This window comes from Carassius carassius, chromosome 25 (genome assembly GCF_963082965.1).
Source record: "Carassius carassius chromosome 25, fCarCar2.1, whole genome shotgun sequence".
Taxonomy (NCBI): Eukaryota; Metazoa; Chordata; class Actinopteri; order Cypriniformes; family Cyprinidae; genus Carassius; species Carassius carassius.
Genome location: NC_081779.1, coordinates 14,510,425 through 14,535,970, shown reverse-complemented (window position 1 = coordinate 14,535,970; position 25,546 = coordinate 14,510,425). Strand labels below are relative to the sequence as shown.

The following is a 25,546-nucleotide window of genomic DNA, read 5'->3' as shown; positions in this document are numbered from 1 at the left end:
TCAATGTAATAGATACATATATGCAATAATATTAAAGGCGCTGACTCACTAATAAAGCTGCCATGATGGGGCCATGAACCACGTAGAGCAGATGTGTATCCACACTCATCCAGCAGCTAGTGGAAAATATAATAAATCCCATATTAGAACCACTGTCCACTAAACCTCACCTGTCTTCTGTATTTACTGCTGAAAAGCAGTGAACATTACTCACTTGTCATCAAAGTATTTCTTTCTTGCCACAGCATGGATGGATGCAGGCACCAAGGGGAATCCTGTTGAAAGGAGAATTGAGACATTAGTCAAACACAAAATATTATATCTCTAATGTAAAATGAATGATAATGCTGTAACATTTATTAGATGGCGAGCCATGGCCACACAAAATACAAACTTGATTTATTTGAAGTATTTAAAATCATAGAACAGTACAAGCTCATTATCTATAGGCTAAATAAAATTGTCTTTGATGCATGAGGAATTGGGCACTGGAAGGAATGATTATCAGTGAATAATGACTTAGATTTCGGTCTGTTTCTCACCCTAAGTTAATTAACTTCAGATAACTTCGAAAATAATGCATAGATGATATTAACTACTTTTATAAAACATCCAGCCCCACTCCACCCCATTCACTTCCTGTGTCTTGGATATTCTCAAAGCATTTGTCTTTTTTTCATGGGCAAATGCAAGTCATATGGGGTAAAACAACAAGAGAGTGAGTAAATAATGGCGTTTTTCCTTGGGAATATTGGGTATTTTTAAAAACCTCAGAGCAGTGTAAAAAGCCACAAGGCATTTCAGCAGATTTTCATGCAGACGGTCAAGGGATTCTCTCCCATTGGGAATGAATGACAGATCCGACACAAGGTTATAACACAATCTTTAATAATACCCCTCAATTCGGTTATTTTCTTGTTCATTTATCATACTAGTTCCTAACCCATGTCATTGATAACATACAGAATTGACAAAACAAAACAGTTAGGGCTCGATCCTCAGTATAAGGAAAGCAAAAGGCCCAGATGGTGTCTCTCCAGCTTGTCTGTGCTGTTTAGCTGTCATCCATCTTCACAATGATCGTCAACAGATCACTGGAGCTGTGTGAAGTTCCCTCCTGCTTTAAATGCTCCACCATCATCCCTGTACCCAAGAAACCAAAAATCACAGGACTAAACGACTACAGACCTTTTGCTTTAATGTCTGTGGTCATGAAGTCATTTGAGAGACTGGTGTTGGCCTACTTGAAGGACATTACTGGACCTCCTGAAGTTTGCTTACTGAGCAAACAGGTCTGTGGATGATGCAGTCAACATGGGACTGCATTATATCCTCCAACATCTGGACAAACTGGGACTTATGCAAGGACCCTGTTTCTGGACTTCAGCTCTGCTTTCAACACCATCATCCTGAATACCCTCCTGATTAAACTGACTTAGCTCTCTGTGTCCACACCTGCACCATCAGCCCTGGAGCTCCCCAGGGCTGTGTTCTCTCCCCACTGCTCTTCTCCCACTACACAAATGGCCGCACCTCTACTGACACCTCTGTCAAACTTCTGAAGTTCACAGATGACACCACAGTCATCGCCTCATCCAGGATGGCAATGAGTCTGCTTTCAGACAAAACGCTGAGCAGCTGGCTGTCTGGTGCTGGCTGTCTGGTGCAACCTGGAGCTGAACACGCTCAAAACTGTGGAGATGATTTTGAACTTTAAGAAAGGACCTGGAGGCCCTGAAGTGGGACAACCACATTGACTCCATTGTGAAAAAGGCCCAGCAGAGGTTGTACTTCCTTCGTCAACCACAGGCGCAGATGACAATTTTACTCAGCTGTTATTGAGTCGGTTCTGTGCACTTTTATAACTGTCTTGTTTGGGCCAGACAGCAAATCAGATATAAGAAGACTGCACCGGCTGTTAGGACAGATGAAAGGATAATTGGTGTGCACCTGCCCAACCTTCAGGACTTGTACAACTCCAGAGTGAAGAAACGGGCAGGTAATCAACACAGAGCCCTTTCACTCCAGCCACAATCTGTTTACACTTCTCCTCTCAGGAAGATGTTACAGAGCTCTGTGCACTAGAATATCTAAGCATAAAAACATTTTTCCCCCATGCCATCAAACAGCCAACACCGAAATAACCACCTTTCTTATGTAATTAATTTCTTAATAATTAATTATTGCCTCTCTCAAGTATTATGTAAATACATATATTTTTATTTATACAGCTGTATATACAGTAAATAATTAACAAATCTGTAAATAAATCTTCTGTTCCAGATGTATACCACATTATTATTATTATTTTTTTCCTTAGTCTTATTTAAATGTTCTCTCTGTTCTCATTTCGTACATGTACAGTACAGTATATATGTTCGTACAAAGTTTGTACAATGTCATAATTAAACTGCCCCCGTGAACCGTAAAGTAAACCAGAATGAGTAATCAACCATGTACCCCAAGCATCCACAAATGTCCAGCACATTGTGTCCTAACTGTGGATTAGCTGATTTGTCTGTCTTTAAACGAGTGTTTCTGTCAGTAACAGCATTTTCTGTTTATGTATCCAATAAATTATTGAGCAAAAGACTGATGAAACAGCTGCCTATGAAAACAGGCCACGAAACACTCCATGCTGAGCAAAGAGGGAGGGTGTTCATATTTTAGAATTTAGAGTTTGCTGACAGATGGGAAAGCAAAACTGGAAGATGCGTTCAGATGGACAGGGGAGCAGATCTGGCTGAGACTCACCCCAGCCCAGAAGATAATACCAGTGCAGATGTTGCTCCTCGGCAAATACGGCCACCACAATCAGCGTGTGCAGGTAAATCCCCTCACAGAGCATCCAGAAATAGTTACAGCCCAGCATGTACATGTGGAAGAAGTGAAGCACCTTGCAGCCAATCTGCAGAGGGGTAAAAATGAGAGAACAAAGAAGACAGGTGCTTTAAGTTTAACTGAAACAAGCAATTTAGGAGAAAACTAAATCTGACAGGACAGCCCAGCTGAAAAGACCAACTTAATCCAGAGTGAATTAACATGGTCCAAGCTGATTTTTGCCGGTTTGGATCTGGTCTTGCTAGTTAAGATATAATGAATTCTTTGCAAATTATCTACTGCAGTATTTCTCGATTTATTACATTTATTTTTAATTAATAGACATTTCTTGGACTACAGACTGTGAGGATGCGTTATTATTTTTAAAAACTGAATGTACATTTCTAACATTACACTTTTTGTTTTCTTACCTTGGCATTAAATTACACCACTAAATTTACTCAAATATGACAACTTCCACTTCAGAGAACCCCGGAAATGTGAAAAGGGTCCACATGTGAAATGATTAGCATGGTAAAGGCTGATTAGGACAACTGACAGTTTTATAAATGCATAAACAACAGCAGAACATCAACAGATTTCACAAGCTAATACACTGAACAAACTGATCCAAATATTTCTGTGTTGAACAGAGTGTTTACTGGTGTTCACAAATACATGCAGAATATTTGTTTTTATCTCTTTAACATAGCCCCGACATTACCTTACTTTGAATGCTTGAGTAGCCTGGCTCCTTTTTCAAGAACTTGTGCAGTTTTTACTAGAAAATGCTGGCAAAAGTGTCTATTCAAAATCCGCTGAGCTCTGGATCACACCCCTTCCAAAAACACATCAGTCATCCAGATTAACTTTTTACCATATGTCCATAGCTCTCATCTGCCTGCCGCACCCACGCAACTGGCAGCAAGTCCTCACACATGTTACTCTCCACACACAACTTTCCTTTAGAAGTCAAAGCTTCTTTACTTCAATTTACATGTCTTGGATACTGGGGCACCGCTATGGTTTCTGATCTCCATGAACAGCGTATTGACTCGTCCCGGCCTATTTAATGGTGTTCTTGCCAGACTATGGCGGAAACAGAGGGTATAAGTCTAATCTAAAGTGGGTAACTCTGTCTGCATTCTGTATTGGCTTCTGCAGAGTTGGAATGAAAACCAGAAGGAGCTTGTTCTCCAGGCTGAACAAGGATAACATAAATTAAACCTGAGAATGCAAGACTTCTGAATTATACTGGCCCCATTAAACAGACATCATTTGAGAAAGCCTAAGTAAGGATGGTACTTTGGCAGGCACAGCAGCGTTTGGTTTTTAAACGAAGGAGGCCAGTGAATGTGATAATGCATACTTTATCTTAGATATAACCCAATATTCTCAGGCAAGTAAGAACAGTGATAATCATCTTTCAGCAACCCCAAAACTACACCTCCGGTGCACTCCTTTCTGAACTTTAGAATCTATTTATCCAGTCCTCCACACATAATGACATGCGATGTCAAACCCTGGACAGCAGGACACAAAAACACATTTTAGACTGTCTCACTTTTTAGCTCTGTTTTTATATCAGATATAAGAACAGGCAATTCTCCTCAATCACATTAGATACAGTAGCTAAAAGTAAATGTTTTTCTTGAAACACGTCTCCTCCCCACACCTCTTAGATCACGCAGTGCATTCCAGTGTGGCAGATTTATGCTTTTCTCCAAAGAGAGCAAAACCTGAAAAGATCATATTCCAGGCACAGATCTTATGCAATGAAAATACAATGACTGTTAAACAGTTTTTTAAATGATTTTTTTTCTCATTATTGAAACGAATATATATATATATGTAGACTATCATTCAAATGTTTGGGGTCATTAAGACTTTTTAATGTTTAACGCTCAGCATGGCTGCATTTATTTGATCAAAAATAAAGTAAAACAGTAAAATTATGAAATCTTATTTTAATTTAAAATAACTGTTTACTATTTTAAAATATTAAAAAATGTAATTTATTCCTGTAATGGGAAAGCTGAATTTTCAGCATCATTACTCCAGTCTTCAGTGTCACATGATCCTTCAGAAATCATACTAATATGCTGATGTTATGCTCAAGAAACATTGCGAGAAACATTCATGAGGAAAACAGGCGAGCGAAGATTGTTATATATTTCTTCAGAATTTCTCTGATTAATAGAAAGAATAGAATAGAAAGAATAGAAAACTTTTGTAACAAATGTCTTTAATGTCACTTTTGATCAAGTTAATGCATCCTTTCTAAATATAAAAATATTAATATCTTATTTCAAAACCAAAATAAATAAATAATATTACTGACCCTGAACTTTTAAACAGCCTTTAAACAGTGAAATATGTGTATTGTGTAGTGAAATATGTGTAGTGAAATTGTAACAAGGAAAAATATATTTGATTTGATCTGATGCAGTATAATTACTCTTCTCTAATATTTGGATCAGCCTCTTTTTCCTCACTTTTCATAAACAACAAGCAGTAATGGCAGTAACGGTAATAATGTGAGTATTGTGGAGGTGAGGGCACGCACCGGATTCCTCTGCACCACTTTGGGGTTGTTGACCACAGTTATGAGGTTGACGATGGTGAAAGCTGAGTTGAGCACATACGAGCAGAATAAGTTCTTGTGTAGAGTGATTCTCTGACAGCTCAGGCTCCTGAATGATAGATAAAGAAACATTAGTCACTGATCATTCATGACAGAAGCAGTTTCTGAAGAATAATTCAGTTTGGCAGGTCATTTCAGGATGGAAACAAACAGTTTTTTGGATAGTTTAGATACATAATCATTCATAAATTAGACTGCTTCTGATGGATTACATTTTTCACAAGCCTTGAGCACTGAACTTTTCAGCATTTTCAAGATTTGCCAGGTTTAATATAGATTTTGTCTGTGCTTCCATTCTTAAAGCTCTCTTTGCAAAGCCTGAATTAGATTGACTGATTCATAAAACTAGGCAAACATGCAGTGCAAACAGTTACAATTAGTCTGACATGACCAGGAAAATCAATAAAATAAACGTCAGCTGCTTGTTTCTAACAATGGTATCATTCTGTCAGATATGCTACACAGCCAGAAACAGCACGATGTTTGACTTTTTATACTTTTTATTTTTGGTGTTTAGGAGTAATCTATCCAATTTCCTCCTTATGACCTCATCATGAATTGGCAGGCATTCCTGATGTGCAAAAGTTAGGGGTGTAACGGTACGCAAAAATCACGGTTCGGTACCTCGGTTTTAAAGTCACGGTTCGGTTCATTTTCGGTACAGTAAGGGAAAGAAATGCAAACATTAAACTGCAGGTGGTTTATTACTATACAATTTTTTAGCAATTTGTTTACACTTTTTTTTAAACACTTTTTAATAAAAAAAATAAATAAATAAATATATATATATAATAAAATACTGCTGCAAAGTTCTCCACTAAATAAAATCTCAGTCTCAAACCAATATCAAATAATAAAATATAATGAAAAATATAAATAAATAACTATGATTACAGTGCACCATTACCAATCCCAGCTTGTAGGCCTGCTCATATTTAAAATATATATATAACTTTTCCAAAGTGTAAAGTGCAGCAACAACAGTTTCAGTTTTTAGACCTGCTCAGATTTCGTTATTGCGTTGGACCGATCGGAATTAAGAGCAAAGGTCTGTTTAAATGCCAACGGGAGCTGGGTTTGAATTACGGTCATTTTTTTTCCTAGTTGTAGAGATGTTCACACTCGCGTGATGCCTTTTGAAAACTTTAGAATCAGCTGCAGGGCGGGATTTGCGCTGAACGCGGAGACTTCCGCCACTTAATATGTTCGTGTGGAAACACGAAAATGTACCTATGTTCCGCACACAAAATATTGCATTCGGTCATTCGGTACACACTTGCACCGTACCTAAAGCCCTGTACCGAAACGGTCCGGTACGAATACACGTACCGTTACACCCCTAGCAAAAGTGGGTGGTCATATGCTAATATCAGGAATCCAAGGATTTCAGATGGGACACTTTTTAGCCCAGTTTCAGTAAATGGATCTTTTTGGACTTCTGAGTTCTAAATGGTACAGAGTGTTTCCATAGAACAGTGAAGTCTTTTATGTCAAAAGATCAGGGGATACTTGATTCATCATGATATGACCCATTTAATGACAGAAACAGAGCAAAAGTGATGCGTCACCTGAGGCCTGAGTATCCTGGCTTAATTTCAAGTAATGTGATTGTCAGATGCTTGCCTGTTTTTACAATGCATTGCTTAGTGGTTGAAAATACAAACTCAATGTGTTTGCAAGGAATATTAAAGCTGAATTTATGAAGCTCTATAAGATTAAGGAAAAGTCATCAAACTGGAAAAGCATTTACAACATATAAAGATACATTTTGTTACAACAACAACAACAACAACAAAAAAGCTATTTCTTTTTTAAAAATCCTGGTTTTGTTGTTGATCAGGAGTTGTTAAGGCGAATTTGGGATGTAAAACAAGCTCACATCTGCATCAGCTATCTCTGTCAACATACACAACGTTTGTTAGACAATAAGTTTGTCTATACTTTGCTGTCAAAAGATAATGATAAAATATCCTACAAATGGCATCACAATCACCGAATTAAGAAAGAATGAATTCATTCAATTGAACCTTAATTTGAGTGCAAAGCTGCTCCTGGAGCACTACAAGGATGGGAATGAAAGCTGGCCTCATTTTCCAAACTATTTCCCATATTCCTAACCAAAAAATGTCTGGCATTATTCGGGGGCATAAATTAAAGCTTTGTGCAGCTGTATGCTGACACGTACCTCTCCTAGCACCACATCTGGACCCAGTAAGACAACATTAAGACTTTGACGTCTCAGAAGATCGGCCTGTTAATATCACCATCACTCGTAAAAACAAGTGTTGCTATGTTACACTTCCACATATTGTACTAAAGCAGATAAACACAATTTGTATTGCATGTGATGCACTGTATATGACACAATAAAAAGATTTTTCTGCGAATAGTGTCTCATTAATCCTTCAAGAAATGTATCAGACCCACTTAGATAAAAATAGAAAAAAAACATGCATACAAAATGTTTAAATAGTGCTTTCTCTTTTTTCTCCCAGAAATTATATTATCTTTGATTTACATTTTCAGAGACATGAAACATTGTATGCCATAATCAATATTGCTCAGCTAATTAAATTCACTGAAAAAAAAAATGTTTTCATTCATCCTTAGCGCAAGTTCTTTATGTTTCATTAGCTCAAGTAAAAAAATATATAGATTTGAATCATTACCCTACATTTTATAATTGGATGAATGAAACATTTTTTTCAGTGTTACTTACATATATTAAATTAAATTAGTGTTCTGTGTATGTGTTTCTTTTTTTTTAAGTAAAACAACACAACATGTATTTACATTGCACTAATATTGAAATAAGGTCTTAACATAAATTTGCTTTAAATACTCCAGATAATAATCTCACAGCCTTTCTACTATAGTTTAGTGTCCTGAAAAAAGTCAACTACAAGATTGTAAGTTTACTCGCTGGAAACAACTGTCATTCTATGTGACATATAACCCAAAGTTTATGTGCCGTCTAATGTACAGTATATAAGACTCTTTGGCTCCTACATTTAATTACCCATGAAATTAAGTTTACCCTAGGGGATACAGACATACGGAAACCAAGTCAGCATGAAATGACACATAAAACCTGACAAATAATACTTGTCATTTGGCTCAGTGCTTAGTGCAGCTCTGCCAGAAAAAATGGACACCAAGGATTTAGACTCAATAAAATACCATGATGAGAAAGTAGCATTTTTGCGATGCCAGAGCTAAATGTAATTCAAACTGTTGGGTCCTATTAAAAGTTCATTTGTTAATGACAGAAGCATCTTTAAATCATTTAAACGTCCATAAAAACATGCACAGTCTTTGAAGTGGATTACATACAATGAAATGTCATGTTCTGTAAGGTTTTTATCTCAAGCACCAAATCAATAATCTTCAATTCATGACTGACAAAAATAAAAATATACTTTTGTGAATGGAAAATTAGCATTTTCATCTACTACTGTACATTTAAATAGTAAAGACAAGAAGACTATGGATAAAACAAATTAAAGTTTTGGGTGGAAAATCTAAAACTATCTTGATATTTTATCTTTTGTAAAGTCATCATGCTCTGTTTAGATTCTGACATTCTTTCAACCAACTTTATGAGATGTATGTTTTTAAACAGTACTGAAAGCGTTCCCATTTATGCTGGACAATTGTTAGATGCTTTTCTTTCACAATCCAGTCCAACCCAACCAATAAAACCTGTTTGTAAAGAAACTGAAGTTCTTTCTCCTATTTAAAGATGAACTTTAAAACAATTAAAAACAGGTTCCCCAGTAGAATTTCCATGCTTTTTGCCCCATAAATTTTTTCTTCTTTTGTTATTAGTTAGTTCTTTTGAGGAAAAGCTTTTCTTATTTATGCATTACGTTTTTAGGGACCACCTTTTCTAGACAGTGTTTGGGTGGTCCGGTGTAACTTCCACATCCAGATAGTTAAACCATAGCGCAGACTGACACATCAAAACACCTGGATATTTTTTGTACACTTTTCGTAATTTATGCCTTTTTTTCTAAACCTGAAACGTCTTCTTTAGTCACTAAGAATCTAAGAAGTAAATGCTTTTTAGATTCATAAAAGAAATTTTTACTTGTTCAGTCATGAAGATCATGCATAAATTATTTGAATGATTTACAGCTAGGGCAATCATGGATAAATTGTTAGCAAAAAGTTTTTCATCTGTATAAAATTATAGGCTTCCAAAAACTTTTTTTTTTTTTTTCACCAAAACTATTTTGACATTGAAATAATTCCATTTGGGTTTCAGTGTGTACACAAACATGAATTACATTTCAATGTATGATTTGCAGTTCAGTCAAATAAGAGGGTTGGTTTAGATCTGATGCATTTGCGAGGCACTGTATATGGTAATTCAGTCAATAAGCATAGAGAAAAGTTTTTCTGACTTTGTGGAAGAAATAGCCTGATCCGCAGTTTTATATAATTCAGGGGTTAACGCATTTAACTTCAGGGTTCAGACAACATTTCCGTGTGGCCATGCTGATGGTAATACCGATCCATCTTTTCTATTTGGTTTGAATTGGTCACCGTGATAAATGGGGTAACCGAGAGCCTCTTGGTAAATCTCTCTTTGAAATCTCTCATCTGAGACGCAATCTGCAGTACCTCTACACCATCATCGTCAACTGCTCTGACAAATGACAAACTGTTTGAGAGCAGACAACACACAGCCCTGCCAAAAACAAGTAAACAACTTGAGTAACCTATCATCGAGGCTTATTGATCGGTATGAAGTAATAGCAACTATGCAGCAGATATTTCAAGGCAAGTCGTATGGGTGGAGACAGTCAAGGAAAGATGTACCTGTAAACTCACCTGAAATAAAAGAAAATGGACAGCGAAATGAGAAGGGACACTATAGAAAGAGCATGGCCCACAATCGCCATGTAATACAAAATATACGCCATCTGAAATGAGAAAAATAATGTTAAGTTTAATCTCCGAGATTTCTTACCATATTCTCCTGAGATTAACTTCACTGTTTTCCTTTTTTTGGGTTCAAGAGACTTTTGAAATTCACGTTTTATATTCAGATGTATTCCTGCAATTCATTATTCAGTACTTTTATATTAAGAATAGTGTAGTCAAAAGTCAAAAGTGTGCTCAAAAGTGTGCTATTAAAGCAAGTTTCAAGCAACAAGGATGAAACCTCAAAGTAGGAAGAAGGCTTAAAAGTAGCATATCTCAGTTTGAAAGTGCAGTCTCAATTTGTTGTGCCTTTTTTATGAACCCTAGTCGATTTCATCTGGTCTGATGGAGTGAAGTGTACAGACTTTATTTGAGCTTGTCTGAGCTGACATTTTCCCTTCTCTTCCTCTCTCTATCCAATTTTTTCATAGTATCTTACCATTTAATTCAGAGATATTCATAACACAAAATGTTCATTTTAAGACAGGTGCAGAATTTGAAGATGACCTACCTTGAGCTTGTCCTTGGTGTGAGCAATGCAGAGGGTGTAGTTGGACCATGTCCTGTTTGTCTCAGGGTGCCTAAACCAGTTTCCTGTCTCATCACAATACTTGGTGACCTTTTCTAAATAAACAAGGATAAAGATGTGAGAATAAGGGCCTTTATAAAAAATGTATAACTTCACACTTTAGCTTTTAAAATAACCCTCGTAACAATAAGACTTTAACATTACTTTCAAAATGCTTTAGTACACTTTTCAAAAACTAATCTGTGTTTTAAGTGCAAGTCAGGTTTTAAAGTATCCTTCAAAAACCCTTTAAGAATCCTTTAAGAATTGGGGTGGTGTACAGTAGTTCTAAATTGGTTCTGCTTCAGGATACAGACCTATAATTGTAAAAAATTTAATAACAAATGAATGAATTGTACCAGTGGAGTCAAAATCAGGGAAATAATTGGGGCAGTTTTGTGATGTGTACGTTGCTGCTGGTGTGTCGTCCCAGCATAGCCATCCATCCCATGTGCGGTTGCAGTATGGACCTAAAAGACAAGCACACAAACATTCAGGGACCAATTCCACCATGTAACTGCTCTTTACACTCTACACTATGAGTTTCTGATGATTCAATCTAAAACCTCTTCTGAGGCTCTCTGTTTTCACACCTGATTTGTTATATGGCTGGTCTCTGTTCATTTTCTCAAAGCATTTATATTGACCATTGATGATCTTCTTCCTCTCCTCCACTTTCTGAGTCACTACGGGGCTGACCTGACTCTCAGCGGTAGGATCCATCTCCGTCTCAGTCTCTAAAAAGCCATGAACTGGTAACGTCTGAAAAAGAAGGCTTTTTTAAAAAAAATATACATAAAAGTACTATCTAAATATAGGCCTATAGGATAATTGGGGGTCTAGTGCCAAAGTATCTGCCTTATCTGTCGTTTCTCTTTCTGTTTGCTGAGAGTCTATGGCAGTCCAATAAATCGTATTTAAAGAAATACATATTCCCTTATATGTGCGTATATACTGCATGAGAAAATATATGTTCAATATATTTATATACACATGCAGTACCATATCTTATCACATCTACTTCTGTATATTATAAAGTGTATTACTGAATATAAAATTACATGCATTGCTATATACAAGTAAATATATTGCAACTCCTTATGTATTACTCAATATATTGTAATATAGTTACACAATATATAAGGATATTTTCTATGTGTAAGGGAAGGCTTCATTTATATGATCAAATCAATATTCTATTACAATAAAATGCAACCGATTCCTTTAATGGCAAATCTAAATCTTTAGTAGCCGTTACTCCCATGATCCTTCAGAAACCATTCTAATATACTAATTCCGTATAGCCTGTATTACATGTTTTGAATATCTTTGAATAACTTTCATATTTGATTAGGTTCTTTGATAATGTTCTAATATGAAGGCCTATGTAGCAATGTAACTTGCGTGATGTCCTTGTTGCACGGGTCGTCTCATAACCCGCGGACCCTGAGGGTTGGAAAAAAACCCAACCCGTGCATCACTAATCTGCACAACTCTGCATATAGACATAATGCTCAAAATTCCTTGGCACAATATCAATTTGGTGACTGCACTTCCTACTGATTCAACGTTATAAGCAAATGTATTTGTTTGTTCTTAGGGCAATTTAACACAATTTTAGTGTTGTGACCAAACAAATCTATAGCTCATTAGTATGCTATATTTTACCTTTATTTTCTCCTTTGAGAATGTGAGACAGTGGGACCAGGTCTTATTGATGGATGAACTGAGTACCCAGTTGCCAGATTCATCACAGTATTTGGTTACTTTTTCTGCAGAGAAAAAGAGGTTTAGTGGAATGACTTAAGCTTTAATTTTCAAGTGATTATCTCCAGCCTTTGGCCTCTGGAATTACTCAATCTGTGTATCAGAACAAAAACAGTGGGCTGAGTCTCAGACAGAGAGATCTCTATAAGCGAACACCAAAGAATATCAATATTATCAATAAAATTATATACTTAGCTCAGCATTGCTGTGGTCACAGCTTCATTTCACTAACATTTAGAATCGGGGGGAGAAAAAATTCATACATGTTTGATACTTTGTCCTGTAGCAAAGATCCTTTCCTCGTAGAACAACACTTCCTGTCTACTAATAAACAGTTTTTGCGCTTCTAAATAAAAGCTCATATGAATGTTTCTGTACAGTCTGAGACAGTGATTTTATCATCTGTGTTTCATTATAGGACTTCACTTATCATCACAGTAGCTTGCTGCTCGTGCTTTGGAATCCATTCTTTAGAGCATCATTTTGTGTTTCATAATAGACAGACCGACGGCATGTAAAAGATGTCATGTCTGCTGTAGCATCTTAGTGATCTGCAGTGTCAGGAGCGCTTTGGTCTGGATTGACAATCCAGATGTGATCGTCTTACCCAAGGGGTCAAAGCTGGGGTAGTCTGGGCAGTTCTGTGAAGTGAAGGTTCCAGCTGGGGTTTCATCCCAACAGAGCAAGCCATCCCAGAATCTGCTGCAGAATGAACCTATAAAAGTTTAATAGACATCTTAAAATGGTCATTTTATGAGGAAATGAATGTTCCTTGATCTTTTGAGATACAAGAGTTCATTGTAGAGTGGAAACGTACTAGTTGTTAAAAACTAGTTCCTTTTTGAGGGTGCCGCTGATTATTTTATTCTGATACTGTCACATTTCAACACATATTGTTTCGTGACCCTGTCACTAAATGATAAAGGCTTTGTAAAGAGGTCATTGTTGAAAAATGGGGTAGTTTAAACGTATATTGGACTCAGCAACAAACTAATAGCTGTGAATAATTCCAAACATAGTGCTGTGAGACACTATGTATCTATATTTTAATTTCTAAGGATCAGAGATGGTGGGAAATGGTCATTAAATCAAAATAAATATTATTTTTGAGGAAATTTATCTTAATGGATAAAAGTATATATATCACATGACCCTTTGAAAGGTATTATTTCTGAACCCCCTAGTGGCACCAAAAAAAAAAAGATCCCCAAAAACTCTGCCCATCTTCCCTTGGTAGATCAAGCAGCTAGTCCCGCCCCAAGCTCACGCCATTTGTTGAGTCAGTGGTGCATTGTGGGCCACTCAAACAGACTAATGTTGAAAGTGTCACAGAAGCACAGTGTTTACATGGGGTAATCAATCAATTAATTATCTCTGCACATTAAACCGAGATAAGAGAAAGTACTTTAACATTTAAAAAGCTCGACACACATCCGCTTTCAAGATAAACCTTTATTGTTTCTTTGATCACCTTGTGATAGCTTTCAGCCATTTAATGTTCCACTAACAGCCGTGGCACTTAACAAGATTATGAAAAGAGTAAAAGCATCATTGTCTCTCTTTCAGTTGAATATGAATTGAAAATAAACTACCTGTTTTATTATGGGTTCCATCTCGACCCAGAAGCTCCAGACATTTGTACTGAGACTGAGTCATGATCAGTCTCTCTCCCTCCATTGCCATCATAACAGGAGTAAAGGATAAGTCAGTGGTGGGCTCTGCTTTCGTCTCTGTTGTTCCAGCCTTTGTTACACTCTGCAAAGAGAGATGAGCTTGAACACAGCAGCAGGGTTGGGCGAAATCCAGTTTTTAAGAACTGGCTCCCTTTCAATTTATGAGATGGAATTTTAATTGTATTGCCCAGATTCAAATTTAAATGGGAATGACAGGCAGAGGACGTTACTCAACTGCTATTCAAAAATATTCAGCATAGTCACACACAGGTTTTGGAACAAAATACGAATAATTACTTAACTACCTTTTGACTAAATATAGATAAATGTATTCACTGATATGTAGAAAACAATTTAGAATTATTATTTGATTAAAATGTAATTAATTTCTTATTAGCATCCTATGAAATGTCTTCTTCAATATTGGTAAAATAATTTAAGTAATTTAATTCATGAAATGTTTCTAGAATTAATCCATATGTTGTGTATGATAACATTGTATGTATGATAACATGTTTATGGGTAATTCAATGTATATATATATATATATATGTATATAATATATATATATTTTTTTTCCTAAATTCTCTTTCTTTCCCTTCCCTGTTTGTTAACTCAATTCAAACTCTGGAATAAGACTGGGGTTTAAAAGCCATTCTCCATTCATTTCTGAATGGCACACAACCACAGCAAAAACACCATAAACACACCACAGTCCTTTTTTCCCCTTGCGACCTCATATGCATAACTTCTTGATTCTGAGGACATTTTAAAAAAGCATGATTTCACACATAAGAACTGGCCACATACATTTCTCTGCTCATATCAGTGAAGATAAGAAAGAATATGTTCAGCCATTGGAGCTTTTCTAGCAAAGAGTTACAGGGATAAAGCTTACCCACAAAGAAGGGGTTGTTATCAAAATTCAAAGCGCATCTCTAACCATTGTGCGGCTGGTATGAGTCATCTTATGGTTCAATAGGAAGTCAAAGAGCCAATTCAAAAGAACTTTACTTTTTGCCCCTTTTAGATACCTCACAGTAATGAATTCTAAATTCATTTACGACTGAATCTTTGATGTCTTTGTGCAAAGATATTAATTTTGGCAGATCCTCTCAAGCCCACCTTTCCGTTAATGCCCTCAAACATATTGAGAAAATTCTGTGGCAGCTTCTTCAGTGTTGTGTCTGTCTTACCTGCACACAATAATGCATTAACAACACCAAATTCATCTGTGAGGTTTCTGATGTCCCATGTAGCAGTTTAGCAGCCGTACATATGATGTCACTCCAAACTTTGAAGCAAATGACGTCATACATACGACCACCAGGCCACCACCCAAGTCAGGAAAACCATTTGTCCTTCAATAGAAACTGAATGTCAAGAATAGATAATATCATGTTTCTGGAACTTTTAACTTTAAGTCCTATAGAAAAAAAAGTATGTTACTTTAATTTATCAAACTTTTTAGACTCGTATTTACACCCATAAATACCAATCCACATGCTTGTTTTCAGTTTGTGTTGTTTATTCTAGCATTAATTAAATGCCATTTCCCATTCTACATTTAAATGCGTTGAGCTATTCTGCAAGCTCATTACTATTTCACGAAGTTAGAATTATATGCAGTCATGGGAAAGTAGCTTCAAGGTAAAAGAAAGAGAGCGTACTTAAGACATATTAATGTACACATACAATTAGTGACGTATGCTATTGGCTTGTTTGTGACTACAGTTACAGTTTTAACATAGTTCTTATGTACTAAATGCAGAGGGCTTCATATGCTCCCATTTCATCATTCTGACACAGAGCCAGCTGCTCTGATTGTCACCCCTTCATGAATGCACTGTTTCTTGCTCGTCTCTTGTTACGTCATGTTGATTGTTTCATGTGGGTGTTACCCACATGCTGCAGCTCATTCCGCCAGCCTACTTAATGCCCTGTCTTTCGTCTCTTGTTTGTCAGATCGTTGTTTGAGGTCCTCCGTGATTCTTGTCTGTGTTCCATCTGCTCAGCTATTCCTTGTATCTTGTTCCTGTTCGGTCGTTGTTGGATTACCAGTCATCTCACGGATCCCTCATCATTACCCACCTGCGCACTCAATCACCTTCTCACCAGTCTGTGCTGCCATCGAGGTCCCTGCATCACCCACCATCAACCCAGCCTGGCCATACTTCTCTAATAAAGGATCATTTACTTGCAACTTGCTTCCTGTCCTTTATGCGATTGTGACAGAACGATCTTACCACCCATGGAAGCAGCGAGTAACCCATCATCGGCGTTGGAAGAGTTCCTCAGCGCCAGTGCTCGAAGGATGGAATCCCAGGAACGGAATCTTAACGACACTGGTCACGCTGTTCAGGTTTTGGTGGCGCAGGTGTCCGAGCTCACCCAGCAATTACAGCTTCTGCGAGCCCCCACTGCGCCACTCACACCGTCCGTTCCTCCCACACCATCGGAGACCCCCTCCCAGCCGGAACCACGCCTTCCAGTTCTGGAGACCTACTCGGGTGAGCCTAATTTCTGTAGAGCTTCCCAAACACGATGCGATATGCACTTCTCTCTTCAACCCAGGACCTTCTCCAGCGAACAAGCCAAAGTGGCGTTCGTGTTGACACTGCTCACTGGAAGGGCGGCATTATGGGGAACGGCGGTGTCGGTGAATCAAGATCCATGCTGCGCCTCGTTCCAGACACTCGCCGCCAAGATGAAGCTTGTCTTCGATCGGAATGTCGCCTAGGAAGCTAGCCGAATTACGTCAAGGAGAGCGATCAGTTTCGGATTTCTCTATCGAGTTCCACACCCTGGCGGTGGAGTGTCAATGGAACGAGGAGGTGCAGTGGGACATGTTCCTGCATGGCTGACCGCGTCCAGAGGGAGATCTACGCCCTGGACCTTCCGACCTCACTCAATGGACTCATTGAGCTGGCACTAAGGGTAGATGCATGACTGACAAGAGTGGAACGACGTAACCTACCCAATCCCACACCGAGAGCTCATCCGGATGCCCGAGTCAGCGGCGGAGACGTGGTCAGCCCTTCCTATGATCACGAGCCCATGCAGGTAGGACGAGCTCGGCTTTCCCGGGAGGAGAAGGAGAGGCGGAAGTCCCTGGGTCTGTGCCTCTACTGCGGTGGGACCAGTCATTACGCCTACATCTGTCCAGGTAAAAGGCCAAGCCCGGTAAGTAAGTATGAGGCTACTATCGGGTGGGATCTTCGCCGAGAAGACCTCATCATCATCTACGCTCCTCCCGGTAAGACTAAGATGGTCAGCAGGACTTCACGACTGTCAAGCACTTCTGGACTCCGGGGCTGAAGTAATTTCATGGACTATGCACTCGCACGCAGACTTCAAATTCCCCTCAGACCCCTCACTCACCAGATCATGGTTCACGCCCTCGATGGACAAAGACTGCCGGTCATCTCACACATCACTGAGAACATTACCCTCATCACATCAGGCAACCACTCAGAAATCATCTCATTCTACATCCTTGACTCTCCTCTTGCACCCATAGTACTTGGTCACCCCTGGCTCCTCCTTCACAACCCCAAAGTAGACTGGCAATTGCATTCCATCCTGGCCTGGAGTAACAAGTGTCATGAGTCTTGTCTAGTGTCTGCTTGTCCGTCTGTTTCTATGTCTATGTTTCAGGTGGAAGCAGTGGATTTGTCTAACATGCCCGCGGAGTACCTCCATCTGAAGAAAGTGTTCAGTAAGTCTCGTGCTGCTTCTCTCCCTCCGCATTGTCCCTATGACTGTGCCATAGATTTACTGTCAGGTAAGTCTCCGCCTAAAGGCAAATTATATTCACTTTCTGTCCCAGAAAGGGAGGCTATGGAGAAATATATTTCTGATTCTCTAGCTTCGGGGTTCATCCGCCCTTCCTTTTCTCCAGCGGGGGCGGGGTTCTTTTTTGTGGGGAAGAAAGATGGGTCACTGCGACCTTGTATTGATTACCGGGGACTGACCAACATCACGTAAAGAATACATACCCTTTGCCGTTGATGTCTTCAGCCCTTCAGGTTGCAGGGAGCGTAGATCTTCACGAAATTGGACTTACGTAATGCTTATAATTCGGTCCGTATCAGTGAGGGGGATGAATGGAAGACTGCTTTTAACACCCCAGGGGGCACTTTGAATACTTGGTCATGCCCTTCGGGCTGTCCAACTCCCCAGCGGTCTTCCAGGCATTCGTCAACGACGTGCTGCGAGATATGATTGACCAATTCATATATGTCTACCTGGACGACATATTGATTTTTTCCTCTTCTCTCCGAAAACACGTGCAGCACGTTCGACTGTGTTTGCCGAGGCTGTGTTTGCCAAACTGAAGGGCTGCTTCATTTCAGCCCCTATCTTAATCACCCCTGATCCATCACGTCAGTTTGTGGTGGAGGTCGACGCATCGGAGGTGGGGGTAGGTGCGGTGTTATCCCAACGTTCTCCCTCAGACGACAAGATGCACCCGTGCGCGTTTTTTTAATATCGATTATCCCCTGCCGAACGCAATTATGATATTGGTAACCGGGAATTGTTGGCAGTCAAGATGGCATTTGAGGAATGGCGCCACTGGTTAGAAGGCTTGGGGGTTCCTTTTATAGTATGGACTGACCACAATAATTTAGAATACATTAGTACTGCCAAAAGGTTGAACTCCAGACAGGCTCGGTGGGCACTTTTTTTCGAATCGAAGTTGAATTAAAAGGTCAAGACGGCCTTAGAAGGGGTAACGCCTCCGCCCGGGTGCCCACCAAATCAATTATTTTTGCCGGAGGGATTACGGTCCAACATCATTCAGTGGGGGCATTGTTCTAATGTGGTTTGTCATCCAGGAGTTAACCGTACTAAATTTTTGGTCAAGCAACGATTCTGGTGGCCACTTATGGCTCGCGACATTCACAGTTTTGTTTTGGCTTGCTCGGTTTGTGCCACTGGTAAGACTTCCAATCGACCCCCTGATGGGTTACTTCAACCGCTGCCGGTCCCTTCGAGACCCTGGTCCCATATCGCACTAGATTTTATTACCGCCCTCCCAGGGCAACACGGTAGTTCTCTTACGAGAGCTCTCTCGTACTGCGTCTTAGCTAAGACGCTACGGGAAAAGTCTCTTTTCACAAAATACTGAAGCAAAAAATTACCCTTAATTTTGTATTTTTGTAAAGCGCATTTGCAGCAGTACACAGCCATAGGCGAGACGGCTCGTTCGCTCATTGGCTTGTTCTGCGGCAACTGCACAGCCTATCGAGTGCGGGCTGATGCAACATCAGACCAATAAGGGCGCTTCGCGCCCTTCTTGCCACTTCCCGCCGAAACGGGTGTGGCCCAACCTATAAAAGGAGCTCGAAAAGGCTGACTCACCTGATTTTTCATCTCTTCAGCAAAGCTCACGCATTGCTGGATCACGGAGGAAGCAAGCGCCGTCTGAGAAAGCACATCAGCAGGACGAGCCATTCTGAAGCTGCTGGCATCGCCGCCTTCCACTGCCGTTCCTGCTGCGCTATCCGGCGCCTATATCCTTTCAATTCTGTTATATCCAAGCTGTTCTTTATGTGTGTGTGTGTGTTCGCCCTGCGACACACACTCGTAAAAAAGCTCGCGTCTTTTTTAAGATGCCTTCCTGCGGCTCGTCAGAGCCCCACTCAGCGAGGGAGACCGGTACGTTATCTGTGTCTCCTGCCTGGGTGAAGATCATGCAGCGCTCGCGCTCGCTGACGGCGGATGCCCCCACTGCGAGCTGTTGCCATGGTGACTCTGAGGACTCGCCTGGCCTTTTTCTCTGAGCCTGCATTCTCCGCTGCGCTGAGGCGCCGTAAAAGCATCGCTTCCAGCGGATTCCGGAACCGTCTTCAGCTCAACCGAGCTCGCCGGTTCGCCCTGCTTCCCCGGCCCCCCCTGCATCGCTTCCCGGTGGGCAGGGCCCGCTGTTTGCCGGCGCGTCGTCCTAGGAAGTCGATCTCAGGGCCGCGTCGGAGGAAGAGGACAAGCGCTCTCTGCTAGCTTCGGGCAGTGAGGGCTGGGCGAGCTCCGAGGATCTCGCGCCTTCTGCTCAGAAGCCCAGCAGATGAGCTGACATTGAGAAGGAGCCGGGGCGAATGCTCGTGGTGGCCGCGATGAGTCTCGGCCGCGAGTGGTTTGCACCAGCGCCCCCCTTCTCGTTCCCGGCTGGATGGTATTTCCCTTTCGGATGAGCGTACTTCTCAAAGCCCGCCTCATTTCTTCCTGAGCTTCACGAATAGGTGGCGAAGGCTTGGAACGCTCCATATTCAGCGCAAACTCGTTCGTCTGTCTCACTTGCATTCTCCACACTGATGATGCTAAAAACAGGAACTACCACTCACTTCCGCCGGTGGAACAGGCGATAGCGACGCACCTTTGTCCGCCCTCTGCTGGACGGCGGCAAAAGCGGTGTTGCCATCTAAAGCCTGCTGTGAGATGCTGCGTCGGCACTACTAATGATGGCTGCTTCATCGAAGCGCAGGTGTACGAGTTCCGCTGTGGCCGAGCTCTCACACAAGCGCGCCGCTGTTTCAGTTCCAGGAATTGTGACTGTCTCAGCATTTTCTGCAATGCGCAAGCCTGCACAGTTGCCCGCTTGCCTGCACACAAAAGCCGTTATCACAACAGCTTCAGCAACGCAGCTCGAGACCCCCGTTCTCGCTCTACCGGCCGTCGCCCCGCGCCGCGGGGACCTCGGCAGAGGATTACGGTGAGGCCGGGAGCCCCGAAGCCATCCTAGGAAAGCCATCTATGCATGCTGCATGACGCTGCGTCGGCACTACACACGATGGCTGCTTCATCGAAGCGCCGGTGTACGAGTTTCGCTGTGGCCGGGCTCTCACCTAAGCGTGCCGCTGTTTCAGTTCCAGAGATTGTGACTGTTTCAGCGTTTTTTGCAATGCGCAAGCCTGTACGGTTGCCCGCTTGCCTGCACACGAAAACCGTTATCACGGCTACCCAGATATTTCCCGAAAAAGGTGTAATTTCTGGTGTCCCGGCCACGGCCGATGGTGCTATAAATGTAGTGACGATGCCCACTGCTCAGTGCCCATCTCCACATATAAGCACAGCCCTTCACACAAGGCTCGCGCCCATAAAAGTGACTCAAGTCGATCACGCGCACTACATAGTAGACGTGCCCACTCCTCAGTGCCCACAATCACTATGTCACACGCGTCATGTGGTTTCTGTAAAAACGAAACCCATGCACGTTCGTCCTGCCACGGCCGATGGTGCTATAAATGTAGTGACGATGCCCACTCCTCAGTGCACATCTCCACATGTAAGCACAGCCCTGCACACAGGGCCTGCGCCCATAAAAGCGACTCAAGTCGATCGCGCACACTGCATAGTAAGCATGCCCACCCCTCAGTGCCCACAATTACTATGTCACACGCGTCATGTGGTTTCTGTAAAAAACAAAACCCGTGCACGCTCGTCCGGCCACGGCCGATGGTGCTATAAATGCAGTGACGATGCCCACTCCTCAGTGCCCATCTCCACATGTAAGCACAGCCCTGCACACAGGGCTCGCGCACATAAGATCGCCCATAAGCGCGCCGCATAGTAAATGTGCCCACTCCCCAGTGCCCACTTACACTGTCACATACGGCGCGTGGCTTCTGTAAAAACGAGGCCCGTGCACGTATGCTCTGCACAGGCAGACAGCGAGTTGAAAGTGGCATATGCAGCCCACAGTCACTCGCAGACATATCGAGTCCCACGGGACCTGCTCAGCCTTCCCCCAGTCGGTTAAGCGCCGGGACGGGGTCGAGGAGGAGCGATCTGCCCGCTGTGATCAGCATGCTCCCCGCCTCAAATGCGCAGCACACCCGAGCGCCGCCGTTGCCCGGTCAACAGAGCGCGCTTCGCATCCAGCCCTTAGCCATTCATGCAGATGCATGGTCAGCGCTTCCAGGGGTTTCGGATTGGGTGCTAGGCATTATAAAGAGAGGCTACTCGCTACAGTTTTTTTCGACGCCCTCCGCGCTTTTCAGCGCGCGTCAAAACTACGGTCAAAACAGAAGTAGCACACATACTTTGGGCCGAAATATCAAAACTGTTGAGCAAAGGGGCTGTAGAGCCTGTGTCTCAAGCTCAAAGCGAGGGGGGGGCTGTACAGCAGATACTCTCTGGTGCCCAAGAGAAACGGAGGTCTCAGGCCCATACTGGATCTAAGACAGCTGAACAAGGCATTGATGAAACGCAGTTTCAAAATGTTTACGACGAGGAAACTCCTCGCGCAGATTCGCAGAGGGGACTGGTTCATGTCAATAGATCTGAGGGACGCGTATTTTCAAATACAGATAGCGTCAAACCACAGGCGATATTTGAGATTCGCCTTCGAGGGCCAGGCATACCAGTTTACAGTCCTCCGTGGCTCCTCGTACGTTTACGAGGTGCATGGATGCAGCGCTCGCTCCTCTCAGACTCAGAGGCATACGAGTGCTGAATTATTTGGACGACTGGCTGGTTCTGGCCCGATCACGAGTGGAGCTCGTGGACCACAAGGCCGTTTTACTCGATCACCTCGAGAAGCTCGGCCTCAGTGTCAATTGGGCGAAGAGTTCGCTGAACCCCAGTCAGACGATCCTGTTTCTGGGTATAGTTCTGAACGATGGGCATTCAGCGCGCAGCGAGTTCTTTCCGCTGCGGCGCGACCATGTCGCTCAAACACTGTCAAAAGATGCTGGGTCTCATGGCCTCAGCATCTCCGGTTCTGCGGCTGGGCCTGCTCCGCATGCGCCCCCTGCAGTTCTGGCTGAAGGCTCGGGTGCCGCGCAGAGCATGGGCGTCTGGCCGGCTGCATTTCAAGGTCGATCAGAGCTGTGTTGTGGCTCTAGCACCTTGGACAGCGAACGGCTGGTACCGATCAGGTGTAAGCCTGGGGACTTCCCCGAGTGTGAAAATGGTGTCAACGAACGCCTCCACTTCGGGATGGGGAGCGCTGCTCGAAGGCAGACCGTCCTTTGGCCTATGGTCAGAATGGGAAAAGCTCCATCATATCAACTGCCTGGAAATGCTGGCAGTGGAGAACACGCTGACGCGCTTTTGTCCCCATATCAAGGATCACCACGTCGTAGTCCGTGTGGACAACATGTCCGTGGTGTCCTACATAAATACCAGGGCGGTCTCGGGTCCCGAAACCTGTGCAGGCTGACGGAACGCCTCCTGGTTTGGGCTCAGCGCAACGTGCGCTCGCTGAGAGCAATGCATGTGCCTGGACTGCAGAATCTGGGTCCAGACAGGCTGTCCAGAGGCAATGTTCCTACGGGCGAATGGTCTCTACACCCGCAAACAGTCCGGCTGTTGTGGGAGAGATTTGGCATGGCGGAGGTGGACCTCTTTGCGTCCCACGAAAACGCTCACTGTCCCGTGTTCTTTTCCAAGAACGAAAGCGCGCTGTCACGGAGATGGCCGTGCTGCCCGCTTTATGCGTTCCCTCCCGTCTCCCTCCTTCCACAGGTGATAGAACGGGTGAGAGAAACGAGATTTTCAATACTGCTTGTAGCACCTCTTTGGAAGAACCAACCATGGTTCCCAGTTTTGATGCAGTTAGCAGATGTCGCCCCATGGCCGGTACCGTTGAGGAGGGACCTCCTCTCGCAGGCCAGGGGCTCGATTTGGCACCCTCAACCGGAGTTGTGGTCCCTCCATGTGTGGGCGCTCAACGGTTACCCGCTGATCTCGCAGTGGGAGTGCTAAATACCATCACTCAGGCTAGAGCTCCGTCGACACGACGTCTGTATGCCTCGAAGTGGTCGGTGTTCTCCAGCTGGTGCACAGCTCGAGGTTATTCACCCCTTAGTTGTGAGGTGACGGAGGTCCTCTCCTTCCTACAGGAGCTGTTGGATAAGGGCAGAGCCCCATCCACGCTCAAAGTTTATGTGGCGGCCATCGCGGTGTTTTCTGAAACGGCGTCCGGTCAGTCAATAGGAAGGAACGATTTAGTCATCCGGTTCCTCAGAGGAGCTAGGAGGCTGAATCCTCCCAGACCTCCGTCAGTCCCTATGTGGGACCTCGCGGCGGTTTTGGAGGCCTTGAAGGGTCCCCCTTTTGAGCCTATCCAATCGGTTAGCCTTCAGCATCTGTCGTTTAAAGACAGTATTCTTGTTGGCTCTCGCTTCTGTAAAGCGTGTGGGTGATTTGCACGCGCTCTCGGTGAGCCAGTCGAATGGGCCCAATGACTCAAGGGTCATACTCAAACCTAGGCATGGTTATGTGCCGAAATCCCTCAACACACCGTTTCGGGCTCAGGTTATTGCCCTGTCTGCCCTGCCGGTGTCAGGGGAGGATGGAGACTCGAGTCTTATTTGCCCTGTCAGGGTTTTAAGAGCTTATGTGTCTCGCTCTGCTGCCTTTCGGCAGACGGAGCAGCTGTTTGTCTCGTTCGGTGGAAGTTCCAAGGGAATGGCTGTTTCGAGACAGACTCTATCCAGATGGATAGTTGACGCCATAGCGTTAGCTTACGCTTCCAGGGGCCTTCAGTGCCCGTTGGGCGTCAGAGCACACTCCACAAGAGGCGTCGCCTCGTCGTGGGTGTGGTCTACTGGGATCTCCTTGCAGGATATATGTATGGCAGCAGGTTGGGCCTCGCCGTCTACATTTATCAGGTTCTATAACCTGGAGGTCCCCGCCTTGCAAGCAAGGCTGTTGTCGGTATAGTCGAATCAGGGCCCTGAGGGGAATTCTGAGTTCACGGGCGCTATGCGCTGCCGACTGTTATATGGGCAGTATTGCGTAAGACCCGCATTGCCACATTGGTCAGGCCTTGCCTCGGCTGTGTGATGTCATATTGTCGCATCTACGGATGCTGCTAGATATAGGACGGAGGGCTTTTTCCCTTTTCTGTCCTGGACTCTCTGTGAGTCCCTCAGGTGACTGTGCACTGTAAATCCTGGGCGTTGCTTCAGATTTATTGGTTCGGATCCCTGCGCGCACGGCGTTTTACATTGGGTTCCCGTAGCGTCTTAGCTAAGACGCAGTACGAGAGAGCTCTCGTAAGAGAACGTACTCGGTTACTAAACGTAACCTCGGTTCTCTCTAGAAGAGCGAACGAGTACTGCGTTCTCTGCCGTGCGCACGATTCACTCTGGTTCGTTTCCGCGATGAAATAAATCAGGTGAGTCAGCCTTTTCGAGC

The 25,546-nt window shown here is 42.9% G+C and overlaps 1 protein-coding gene across 3 annotated transcripts in view; it reads right to left on the bottom strand.

Moving 5' to 3' along the window:
• LOC132104289 (calcitonin gene-related peptide type 1 receptor-like) overlaps positions 1 to 25,546 on the bottom strand; it is a 67,830-nt gene that overhangs the window by 7,338 nt on the left and 34,946 nt on the right. For all 3 annotated transcript variants that reach the window (XM_059509647.1, XM_059509648.1, XM_059509650.1), the window contains exons 3-13: positions 14,321 to 14,483; positions 13,336 to 13,443; positions 12,630 to 12,733; positions 11,555 to 11,723; positions 11,321 to 11,431; positions 10,905 to 11,017; positions 10,301 to 10,392; positions 5,387 to 5,513; positions 2,755 to 2,908; positions 215 to 275; positions 50 to 116 (exon numbers count right to left, since the gene is read on the bottom strand). In XM_059509647.1, the coding sequence (XP_059365630.1) occupies positions 50 to 116; positions 215 to 275; positions 2,755 to 2,908; positions 5,387 to 5,513; positions 10,301 to 10,392; positions 10,905 to 11,017; positions 11,321 to 11,431; positions 11,555 to 11,723; positions 12,630 to 12,733; positions 13,336 to 13,443; positions 14,321 to 14,483 (1,269 nt within the window). The remainder of the gene's footprint in view (positions 1 to 49; positions 117 to 214; positions 276 to 2,754; positions 2,909 to 5,386; positions 5,514 to 10,300; positions 10,393 to 10,904; positions 11,018 to 11,320; positions 11,432 to 11,554; positions 11,724 to 12,629; positions 12,734 to 13,335; positions 13,444 to 14,320; positions 14,484 to 25,546) is intronic.